A 12213-nucleotide genomic window follows, 5' to 3' on the forward strand; every position below is an offset into this window, starting at 1 on the left:
CCCCAGCACACCCTTGTTAGGAAAATTAATCCATTAACACCAGGGGTTTATGTCCAAAAAGGAGACAGAGGAGTCCTTTCACTTTATTCGAATAAAGGGAGAGGCCATGGGGGATTTCTCCTGGGGTCTCTCAGTTTTTCGGAGGATGCAGCCTCCTTTTTATCCTGATTTCCCGGCCGCGTTTCCCTCTCTTTCCCCATTGGCTGAGGTACTTGAGAGATACAGACTTCCCGAAATGCCTAAGACCTAAGATTCCCCTTTTAATGTATAACCACCCCTAATTTTCAGTTCTTACGGGATTTATGGGTTTTCCCCATTGTTACTTTCATCTTTCAGTATCCAATTTCATTTATAAACAAACCTATGGTTTGTATGTAAAGGCAAATCTTTTTTTTTTCCATCCATCAAACATCAGAATCCTTCCCACTGTTTCTCTTATCTCTCAGTGCTAGTTTTATCTACCAGCAGACCCAGGGCTAGTTTGTAAAGACAAATCTTGTCATTCCTCTCACCCTGCTTCACCCAAGGGTCTCCCAAGCCCCTCTGTGACCCCATGCCGGTCTCTGCTGTGCCCTGGCAACCCCAGGAGCTTTCCGTGGACAGGGACAGCCAGGTGACAGCTAGCAGGGACGCAGGGGCGCTCAGTGTCCCCCCCAGGCCAGCGCATGGAGCTGGCGGGCAGCGTCGCTCAGCCGCCCGCGGTGCTCCAGGCCGCGGTGCAGCCCCGGCGGGATGGAGGCCAGGCCGGCCCGCAGCCCCCAGCAGCCGGCAGCGATGGTCCCCGTGGAGTCGCTGTCCCCGCCGTGCAGCACTGCCCTGGCGCACAGCTCCTCCCAGCTCCCGCCAGCTGCCAGCAGGGCCTCCAAGGCCACCATGGGTGCGTCATGGCCGCTGCGCCCTGGCCACCCCTCCAGTGCCCAGCCTAGGTACTCCGTGTCCCGCTCAGCTGGGGATGGGAGGGGTGGCACCCGCGGCGGGCCACGACCTTCCAGGAGCCCGCGGGAGTCCAGGTACCTGCAGAGACACGGGGACATTGAGGTCATTGGGGACGCTGGGGTAACCAGTGACACCGGGGGTCACCGGGCTGTGGCTCACCAGTAGATAGTTGTGGGGACACTGGGGACAAATCAGGAAACCTGGGGGGTAGCAAGGCACTGGACGCAATGGGGACACCAGGAACACCAAGAAAACCCAATGCCCCAGGAACCCCAGGGACACGGAGGTCACTGTCCCTTGAGGATGGCATCTCTGGCAGGGACATGAGGGACACGGGGTGCAGCAGGGTCAGGATGGGCACTGCCCTGTGGACAGACTGGGCATCAGGGTCAGCGGTGGCAGCAGGGACACCACTGCGATGCACTGCCGGGAGTGGCAGAGAGCCTGGCTGGCACCAGTGGCACTAATGAACCTCTGAGCCCTTCTCAATATCCTTCCCAGCCCCGCCTTGTGCTCCCAGTGTCCCCCCAGAACCCTCACAGTGCCCCCTCACCGGTGCCACGCCTCCCCAAAGAATGGCCAGGCAGCAGCATTGTCCTCCACGGCCACCCCGGTGCCCTCCACGTAGTCCCATGCCAGGGGCAGGACCCGCAGCAGCTCAGCCCCCCAGCGCTCTGGGGGCTCACCCCGAGCCCCCAGTGCCCCAAAGAGGGCCACTGCCAGTGCTCCAAGGTACCCTGTGGGGACAGGAACTTCAGGAGGGGTTCTATCCCCTCCTGCCCTCCCCTGCCGGTCTGGCGCTCACCAGTGGGGTGGTGGTGGGTCATGCGCCCGCTCTCGATGCTCACTCGGATCAGAGTCGGCAGCTCCGAGGCATGTGGGTACCTGCACTGGCATCAGACCAGTCCCCAGTCCCCTGCTCCTGTATTTCCAGCCCCGTTCCCATAGCACCACCCTTGTCTCTGCTGTCCATGTCCCTGCTGTGCCCATTCTCCAAGCCCCATCACTTCCACATCCCACTCTCAGCTGCTCTGTGACCTGTGTCCCTCTTCCGTATTGCTGTCCCATGTTCTCTGTCCCCAGCCTCCCAGCACCAGCACCACATGTCCCCAAACCCTGCCCCTTTCCAGCTCCACCAGCCCCATGTCCCCACCCCACTCAGTGTCCCCATTCCTCTCCCTCTGACATCCTCGTGTCCCTCTTACCCTACTCTCATCCCTTCAATGTCCCCACTCCCCCCACTCCGACACCCCCATCTCTCCAGCCCAAACATCCTCATGTCCCCACTCCCCCAGCTCTGACACCTCCATCCTCTGTCCCCCTGTCCCTCTCTGTGTCCTCATGTGGCATCACTGTATCCCCTCTTCCACCCATTCTAACACCCCCACATCCCTGTCCCCAGGTCCTACAGTGTCCCCAGGTGCCCCACAGTGTCCCAGGTGTCCCACAGTGTCCCCAGGTGTCCCACAGTGTCCCAGGTGTCCCACAGTGTCCCAGGTGTCCCGCAGTGTCCCAGGTGTCCCACAGTGTCCCCAGGTGTCCCGCAGTGTCTCCAGTGTCCCACAGTGTCCCCAGGTGTCCCGCAGTGTCCCCAGTGTCCCACAGTGTCCCCAGTGTCCCACAGTGTCACAGGTGTCCCGCAGTGTCCCAGGTGTCCCGCAGTGTCCCCAGGTGTCCCGCAGTGTCCCAGGTGTCCCGTGGTGTCCCCAGGTGTCCTGCAGTGTCCCAGGTGTCCCACGGTGTCCCCAGGTGTCCCACAGTATCCCCAGGTGTCCCGCAGTGTCCCCAGGTGTCCCACGGTGTCCCCAGTGTCCCACAGTGTCCCAGGTGTCCCGCGGTGTCCCCAGGTGTCCCACAGTGTCCCAGGTGTCCCGCGGTGTCCCAGGTGTCCCGCAGTGTCCCAGGTGTCCCGCAGTGTCCCCAGGTGTCCCGCGGTGTCCCCAGGTGTCCCCAGGTGTCCCGCAGTGTCCCCAGGTGTCCCAGGTGTCCCCAGGTGTCCCGCAGTGTCCCAGGTGTCCCGCGGTGTCCCCAGGTGTCCCCAGGTGTCCCGCAGTGTCCCAGGTGTCCCGCAGTGTCCCCAGTGTCCCACGATGTCCCCAGGTGTCCCGCAGTGTCCCAGGTGTCCCGCAGTGTCCCAGGTGTCCTGCAGTGTCCCGCGGTATCCCCAGGTGTCCTGCAGTGTCCCAGGTGTCCCGCAGTGTCCCCAGTGTCCCACAGTGTCACAGGTGTCCCGCAGTGTCCCCAGTGTCCCCAGGTGTCCCCAGGTGTCCCACAGTGTCCCAGGTGTCCCGCAGTGTCCCAGGTGTCCCGCGGTGTCCCCAGTGTCCCACAGTGTCCCAGGTGTCCCACGGTGTCCCCAGTGTCCCACAGTGTCCCCAGGTGTCCCACAGTGTCCCAGGTGTCCCACAGTGTCCCCAGGTGTCCCGCAGTGTCCCAGGTGTCCCGCGGTGTCCCCGTGCCCACCTGAGGCCGATGGCCAGGCTGCGCATGGCGGCCCCGCAGCCGGTGCCACGGGGGTTGAAGGGGATGCGATAACCCTCGGGCTCCCCTGGCCGCAGCTGGGAGGTGCCTGGCGGGACACGGGGCCGTGAGGCTCCCTGAGCCCCCCTGCCTCTCCCCAGATCCTTGGATCCTTGGGCTCTGCTCACCTAGGATGCTGCTGGGGCCGGGCTTGCGTCCCTCCATGTCCCCCATGGCGGCCACATAGCGGCGAGCCAGCTCCTGCAGGAGGGGTTCCCCCTCCAGACCTGTGCAGGGGTGTGGAGACCTACCTAGGTTATCCAGGCTGGCAGGGAGAGGCCCCATGCACCCCCCAAAACTAAAAAGGGAGAAGAAGACCCCATTGCATCACCCCCAAAAATGTGGGGAGAGGGAACACTGCCCCACAGATCCCCTAAAACCGGATGGGAAGCAGGACAAGTTTCGTGGAGAAATGGGGAATCCTTCTGAGCGGTCCAAACGGAGTGACAAAGGGGTTCCCTGCCAGGTTCCCAAAGTGAACATAGCACCCAATATGGGAGGAAGGGGCACATAAATGAGGAAAAACGCACAGACACACACAAACTCACAGTCCCCAGGCCACCCCCACCCAGAGGAAATGAGGATACACCTCCCCCGAGGCCTCCCTGGAACCCCCTAAAAGGTGGGGGGAAGTGGAATGAAGATGCCCCAAAGCCCCCTCCAGAGCTGGACAAGGCCCCCACCCAAATCTCCTCCCAGCAATCCTCCGGTTTGAGTCCCTGACCTATCCCAGAGCTGTACGGGGACACCCAGCCTCACCCCCAGACACCAACCACGCAGCCCAAGGAGCAGAACAGGGACCCCCAACCCTCTTGGGGACATAGTGAGGACACTCCCCTCCGGCGCCAGCCTGGGGCACAACGAGCACCCCAACCCCTTCTGTCAGTGGGGTGTCACGGAGTCCCCGCACCTGTGGCCAGCCCCTCGGCGGTGGCAAGGTGCAGGACGGTGTCATCGCTGACGGGCCACTCGGGGGGCTCGAGGCTGATGGCCGCCAGCCCCCCCAGCTCGGCCAGCTCGGCGTGGATCTGGGGCCCCGAGGTGCAGTATTCCCAGCGGCCTGCCCGGTACCCCAGCGCGTCCCCCACCCCGCTCAGCACCATGGCAGCCTCGTAGGTTTCCACCGAGGGAGCCCTGGGGGGAGCAGAGGGTTCAGGGGGTGCCAGCGGCGGGGGAAGCCCTGGGGATCCTGGTGCACTCACGTCTCCTCCATGGTGGAGCAGCTGGGGATGCCTGTCAGGCTCAGGGCGTGGGGCCAGTGCTGGCCACGGGCCATTAAAGGGACCAGAACACCCCAGGGACGTGGGGTGCAGGGCTGCTGCCCCCACAGCGAGAGGGAGAACGCAGGGAGGGACTCCAGGGGCATCCTGGGTGGGGGAGGCAGAGGGAAAGAGAGGCTCTGGGAGTCCCAAAGGGCATCTCTTTTTAGGGGCAAAGCTTTAAATTGTGGCAATAAAGCATCCTTTGAGGGCACGAAACCTAACTTCAGAGTTCATATTCTCTGTTTTCAAAGCTCGATTTTTAGGGCCCCAAGCCCTCTTTTTAAGACCATTTTTTTGGAGGGTCCAAAGCCCTCTTTTGCCACTCAGAGTTTCCACTGGAGTGCCTAAAGCCCTCTAGTGAGCACCAAAGCCTCACTTCTTGGGGCCAGGGACGTTCACCTTCATTGCAGGGTCCACAAGGTCATTTGTAATATCTCACCTAATAATTTTTTTCATGCCGAAAGCCTCCATTTTGGGGCCAAAATCCTAATTTTTGGGCTCCCAACCTTTCTTATATCAGCTGTTGCTTTTTTTGAAGCACAGAGGTTCATCTTTTGGATCCAAACCCTTATTTATTGGACAGAAATCCTGCCTGGGCTACAAATCTACATTGGGATGGTCCTAAACCTCAGGTTACCTTCCCAAGGTCTTAGGTCTGGCTTCCTTATGAGCTCCTTTTAGGCTACAAAGTCTCATATTTTTTAGTGTCCAAAGAATGTCTCAGTTCACAAGTTCTCTTTTTGTGAGTTCCAGGCAGGGTTTTTCCTCTCCAAAGCCTTCTTTTCAGGCAATTTGGCTCTTTTCCCGGTTAAAAACAAAACAAAACAACCAGACCCCTGTTCTTTCTTGCTTGGTCACACTCTACAGAAATTAAAGTGCCACCTCAGACAGGGTTTGGTTCTGAAGGCAAGTTCACTGTTTGAATCATAACCTCCAGGTTGATGATCATGAAACAGCAGAATTCTCAATAATTGGTGAAACCAGGAGGGCCACCAGCAAAACCTCCACACTGAGGTTGTTCTGGAGAGCACTTTGGCCTTTTCAAGGAAAAATTCCTTGGGAAACAGCCCTTAAAAACAAAGGGGGCTGGGGAGGGTGGATGTACTTCATGAAAGTAACCTTGAAGGCACAGCAGCAGGCTGTCCTTTCAGCTGTGTGCTGAAAGACGAGCAGTGGGGGATGACAACCCGCCCGCATGAGCAGGGAACTTCTGAAGGGACTTCTGTTCTTCGTGTCCAACCCTTGCTGTGGACGAGTGACCAGCTGGCAGAGCTGTGCAGGTGCCTGCAATGTCTCTCTGAGTGTTTCCTTACTGGAGGCAGCACTCAGAGGAGAGTCAGGGTATTCTGCGGGTGCTCTTTGTGCAAGCTGCTCCCTACTAGGGACACTTCTGGTGCTTCCTGCACTCCTTCCTCTCTGGCACTGCACAAGTCAGATCTGTCCTAGACAGGTAGAAGAACTATAAAAGAAAGGCCTCATAAAATCTATTAAATGAATAGCTAGCCTGTCATCTCTTCTAAGTGTAGTTAAGAAATTTGCAAGTTCCCGTGCGAAAACAACCTTGGTATGAGAACTCGTTAGCAGAACAGCATATTCCTGGGTTAGAAAACAAATGCACCTGCAATAACAGGGGATTTGTCCCATGAGAATCAGTAAAGAAAATATATGAACAATCCAAGAATAGAGAGATTTGATGGATAAGTAGAATACCTTTTACTAAGCAATAGAGTAATTGGCAAGAAAGCTATTAAGCAATTAAAGTTGCACACGAGGTCTGTAAAAACTATAAAATGAGTTGTGTGAATAAAGAATGGGGCTTTTCCTGCATGAAGAAAATGGAGTCTTGGCTGACTTATTACAACAAGATTATCTGCTCCTCCCTCATCCAGGCTGACAATCTGCCTTTGTCACTGCTGTAGTGGCAGGAGTCCCCTGACCCAAGCACCGCTCCTCCCTCTGCCAGCTTGCTGAGCCTTCTCCCTGCCTCAGCATCCAGTTAAGAAAGACATTAATCAGGATCAGCCCCTGACCCTTGGGAGATGCTGGTTGTTCCTGGCTCCATACTCGTCGTGGTGCTCCAGCCCTTTTCAGTCACTATTGGCACATCCAGCCCCCGTCACTTCCAGTGACTTGAGCTCCATATTTAAAAGCAGCAGATTGCTGGATGGGCACATGCAAGCACACAGCTTTCAAAATCCCACCACACAAACACCATACAGTGGGTATTTCCACCAGCTGCCTCCAAACTCATGAAGAATTGTAAATTACACTTACACTTACAGGACCGTGTCACAACCCACCAGGCAGAGGCATGATGTTCACTGTAAATTGTCATCAGGCTCAACAAAGACACTGGATGATTTGTCAGGGAATTCTTTATGTTTTACTGTTGCCCAATATTCAGGCTCAAAAGATGTTGGCTAACAAACCCTTAAATCCTACATTAGGCTTCCGTGAGTGGTGTCTGACAAGCCCATAATACCGGACAGTACACGTCAGTAAATTCTCAGCTCCCACCACAAGCTCCTGAAAAGTGCTGGCTAACAAGCCACAACACACTTCCACAAGCTCCCCACTCCCACAGCAAACTTCAGTATGGAGCATGGGGTAGAATATCACAGCCGTGCTTTGCCCAGACAAAGCAAGGGAGGAGAGTAATAAAGACAGAAAAGGAAGAGAGAACAAAACTTGTCACCAGTCCATAGATCCCATGTTGGTTTTAATGTGGATGGTCTGGAGCTCGGGTTGCAAGACAAAAAAGCCAGAGAGAAAGAGGAAAAAGAGCCAGGGGGGTGCAATTGGCTTCCTTTTATAGTTAACTTCGTGCCTACCTCTGACACAGACTAAATTCTTTGAGCTGTTTTCTTTCAGGCATGCATTTCTTCCAATGACCTTTCCTATTGTAATAATCAGAATGCTTGAGACAGAACATACTTAGATCTGGTCCTCCACAGGCCAACAAGGGGTTTTAATTCTGGCTTTGGCTTTTCCTCCCGTTGATTCCAAACTGGTGGGGTTTTTGTTTGCTTCGTGCTGCATCATCCGGGCTGTGTTTGTCTGACACGCATCTCAGGGATGCTCAGACCTCCTCACTGACTGGTAAGAGTTCATGATCTCTACAACCTGGCTCCAGAGACGATAGTCCTGCCAGGAGGATCTGCCCAGCTCTCTCTGTGCTGGCAGGGTTTGCAGCCAAGCAAGGCTCGGTCCAGCCGCCTCCTGGAAGATCCTGTTGGAGTGTCCTGGAGCTGTGGCATTCCTGGGAGCACAGCCAAGGCCTAAAGGGCTGCTTCTCTTCCTCCTCCTTCCTGTTAAATTGCTGTAGTTGGTGCTGTTCACGATCCAGCTGCAGATATTGTTGCCCCACTGTGGGGATCTGCTCCGGGCTCTCTCCCTGGCACAGTTCCTCTGGCTGTGCATCACCTTGATCCTGCCAGGCAGACTTTGTGGTACTGGAGAACCTGCCCGCTGCTGGCTGGCCCCTCCCTGGCCGAGGATGGAATGGGCATATGGTGCTGCTCGTGAGGAAGCTGTCGTTTCTCTCATTTTCAAATCCGAGCACCTGGAGGAAAAAAGAGTTATCTCTGCTTCAGGCATTCCTTGCAGACTCCTCTGGGATTCAGTCATTTTCTTGGAGCAACAGAGAGAAGACTTCACCAAGGTCACCCCAGTGGTAACCTTAACTAGGGTCTTCCCACCAGGTCTGCCACCGTCAGAGTGAGTCCTTATCTTTTTACCCTCTATAGACTTCACAGAATCCTAGAATCTGGATGAAAGAAATCTCATTCCAACCCTCATGCCATGGGCAGGGACACCTTCCACTATCCCAGACTGCTCCAAGCCCTGTCCAGCCTGGCCTTGGACACTTCCAGGGATCCAGGGGCAGCCACAGCTTCTCTGTATGTCCTGTGCCAGGGCCTCACCAGCCTCACAGGGAAGAATTTTTGCCCAATAGCTAATCTAAATCTTTCCCCTTTCACTTTGAAATCATTTCTCCTTGCCCCATCACTACACTCCCTGACGAGGAGTCCCTCCCCATCTTTCCTAGGGGCTCCCTTTAAGTCCTCTGCTCTACAGGAGCCAGCTTCAGAGAGCAGTCAAGGGGCAGTTTACACAGGGCAGCACCCTAAAGCCCAGCAGGGAAAGAGGAGAACTGGAGTGGGGTAGTTCAGAAGTGACAGCATTGAAGGATGCAGGAAGGAATTGTCTCCTGTGGCAGAAACAAGCAGGAGGATGAGAAGACAAACAGCTAAGACAGGATAAGGAAGTATTTTCTGACCACACGATCCTGGTTATTACCTGGCATAAAACAGCAAGTAGGCTTGCTGCCCTAGAACAGTGTGGATGTCACAATTATCCACAGACTCATCATCCATCTTGTACCACAGCCCATTGCTGGCCTGCAAAAAAAGGCATCCAGTTCTGGAGAGGAACTGCAGGGTTTCTCCACGACATCAAAGGCAGAAAACTCCCAAACCTGGAGTACACAAAAACAAATCCAGTCGATCCATGAAGGAGACCTTCTCCCCCAGAACCCTGGCTGCCAGTAACACTGCTGGGAAAGTTTGCCTTTCCCAACACACAGTTCTCCCTGTCAGGAGGGAAGTTGCTCTTTACCTTTGTGTAGCAGAGGAAGTGCCCTTCAAAGCAGGTGTCCCCACTGTGAACCACGATGGCATACAAGGAGCACAGGAGGGGTTCTCCAGCTGTGTCAGACATGTATGGCCGAAGATCCAAGTACTCAGGATACTCCACAAACTGCAGAGAGACCAAGAGGGCTCCGAAATGATCCTCAGGCACCACATTAAATAGCCTTCCCCATGTAATGGCTTGGGTGGCAGGAAACTGTTTTCGGCCAAAGCATCTCTGTCAGAGCAGAGTCCAGACTCATCTTTCCATGGGAGTTCTGCTCTCCCCAGAAGGGAACACAGAATTCCCAATGTGAGCATCTTGTGACAGAGCTTTGGGGAATCTCCTGCTTTAGAAAGTCGCGCTCCACTTGCACACACACCTTGCTGATCTTTGTGCCAGTCCATTGGTCAGCCCTTTCCAGACACAGCGTGAGGACTCTGGGTGCGTGATGGACCGTAACCTTCTTGGAGGCAGCAGCTTTCTTCTTACACCTTGAAAGCGAGCGCACAGCCAAGTGCTGAAATGCACCTGATCTTCCCCCAAGAAGGCCAGGCAACCTTTCCCCTGTCTCACACATCCTTACACTATTTTAAGGTTATTCAGAGGTTATTAAAAGAGTTGTATCTTGCAATTGCGCATTAAGCCTCCTTGAGAAGAAGACTTGTGTTCAGTGCCACGCCGCCCCTCAGGCAGGAGCTGGTGTTACTGTGTTGTGTGGAATTATCTTACTTGCCACATCTGAAGCGCTCTTTCTGATCCAGCTGCTTGGGTGCCATGCAGTCCTCCAGAACTGTGACAAGGGATGAGGCTGCCTGGAGGAGTGAGAAAGGAGCTGCAGGAAATGCTCTCAACCCAAACACTTCCCAGGAGCTGACAAGAAGACGCAGGCAGCTGATGCTGGGCAGACCCAGCATTACCCCAGAAGAAGGGTGTGATGCTGAACATTTCCCTCACGTCCCCGGGGCTCCCAGAGTCATCAAATTGCCACCACTGGGTTCAAATACTAATGGCATGCAGGGCCCTCAGCAGTGAAAACTGATCCTACCTATGGGCCTGGGAGCCACATGGGCATGGAGGGAGGCAAAGGGGAGGAGTAGGAGAGTATGTCAAGGGTGCAGAGGGGGTAGTGATTGCTGGTCCAGCCCAAAGTCAGCACCACGGGGAGATCTGTGCCGTGGCTCTGCAGGAGGACACTGAGGACACTGTGCTTTCCCCTTCCCACTCACCACCAAGCTCCCTTGTGCTCGCAGTATAGGTTTTTAAGACAAGTGCTTTGGTTCTGGAAAGCTACAGGGGCCTTGGGATGTCTTGAAGCTCAGCTGCAAACCTCTTACTCTGATATCCAAGGAGACATCCAGGAAGGCCTTGTAGGAATCAGCAACTGCTTGGCAGCTCAAGCACGTGACTGGAAGGAAAATCAAAATGCTGGGTGAAGTTAATTGACTGTGCTGGTTTCCGCTCGTGGGTTCTCCTACGCCAGTCATCACAGGACCAGCTGCTTGTCTCGGGCACACACAAGGGCACAGGCAAGCCAAGTAAAGCAGTAGCTGAGGAAACTCACTTCTAGATTTCATGAAGCCCCGAAATATTCGCTGGACGATGGTAGTTTCTTGTGACGAGACGTCCAAGCTGGAAATAAATGGCAAGGCAGAGAGTTACCTTCTCTGAGGGTTTAGCACTGAAAGGTCTGGACATCAGTTTTCCTTGATGGGAGCACATCAAGGAGTCCAATGGGTTCGGGAAGATTGAAATTTGTGATTTGCTCGTGCTTACTCGCGGCGTCCACTCAGACAAGCTCTGTGCATGGCTTTGAGAGTACAGCGTAAGAACTCGTAGGCGTTTTCCTGCCTGCCATATTCAAACTCTTCTCCTATGACTAAGAAAGAATTTAGTAGCTCTCCCCTAGAGGGAGGGAAGACAAAAGAAGAAGACCTGTCGGAGCGCCTGGAACAACTTACATTTGAGGTCCCTGAGGACAGCTCCAGGCAGGACAGCACTGGCTGAGGAGCACAGGACCTTCCTGACGTGTGCTTCCATGGTGCACATCATGCAGAAGCCACGCTGCTGACCTGAGGAGGGAAGGAGGGAGGGAGGGAGCAAGGAAAGGAGGGACAGAAGCTTCTCAGGATAACAAAACATCTCGGTTTCTTGGGAAACCCAATGGAGACCTTCGAGTTCTAAGAACAGTCTCCACTTCTTCACTCCCAAACTGCCCAGGACATTTTAGCGCACAGAAAACATACTTCAGAGGGAGGCTGAACTGGCAGAAGTGCTCTGTGCAATAAGCCAAGAGAGTTCAACTTGCAGGGGTAGAAACTTGGGGCTAGAAAGAGTTGTTCTGCTGAGAGTGAGTGCACCTTGATAGGACAAACATCCTTTAGCTGATGCTCAAAGAACATAAGCTCATGGGGCCGACAAAGAAAGGCTGATGTTCTCCTAAACGTGATTCCAGGTTCTGGGAATACTTCTGGGTGATGTTCCCAAGAGATTTACAAGGAGATGTTCCTACAAGTACTCACACGACTGGCTGTGCTGGTGAGAGAGCAGGTAGTTGGCCAGAGGCGGGGTGTGTGTCAGGCACTGCAGGATGACATTGATGTAGCAAGTATTGCCCAGGTTGAAAAGCCCTGCTCCGGGTCTCCGTCTTTGCTGCCAGTCCATGCAAATCTTCTCTGGGGAACAAATCCTTTGTGGCAGAGTCATTCTCTCGGCAATGTCTGCAGGGAAACGGCGTTTGAAAAGAGATGAGGCAATGTGGGTACTTAAAGGCATATTCAAATGCTGGGTTTTGTCCGGGGGCACCAAGGACAACAGCTCTAGTCACCAACTCAGAAACATCGGGGAAAGCCTAACACCCTGCTGA

General features: G+C 54.8%; 1 protein-coding gene across 1 annotated transcript; it reads right to left on the reverse strand.

Moving 5' to 3' along the window:
• Window positions 1-46: 46 nt before the first annotated feature.
• On the reverse strand, window positions 47-4692 carry LOC120760993 (ADP-ribosylhydrolase ARH1-like). Its single transcript, XM_040081802.2, has 7 exons — window positions 4659-4692; window positions 4367-4590; window positions 3585-3683; window positions 3400-3505; window positions 1742-1821; window positions 1490-1673; window positions 47-1014 (listed from the first exon to the last, which is right to left on the reverse strand). The coding sequence occupies exons 1-7, from the start codon at window positions 4667-4669 to the stop codon at window positions 642-644; spliced, it is 1077 nt and encodes a 358-aa protein (XP_039937736.1). The 5' UTR covers window positions 4670-4692; the 3' UTR covers window positions 47-641.
• Window positions 4693-12213: the final 7521 nt, after the last annotated feature.

The sequence above is a fragment of the Hirundo rustica genome, chromosome 18 (assembly GCF_015227805.2).
Source record: "Hirundo rustica isolate bHirRus1 chromosome 18, bHirRus1.pri.v3, whole genome shotgun sequence".
Classification (NCBI taxonomy): Eukaryota; Metazoa; Chordata; class Aves; order Passeriformes; family Hirundinidae; genus Hirundo; species Hirundo rustica.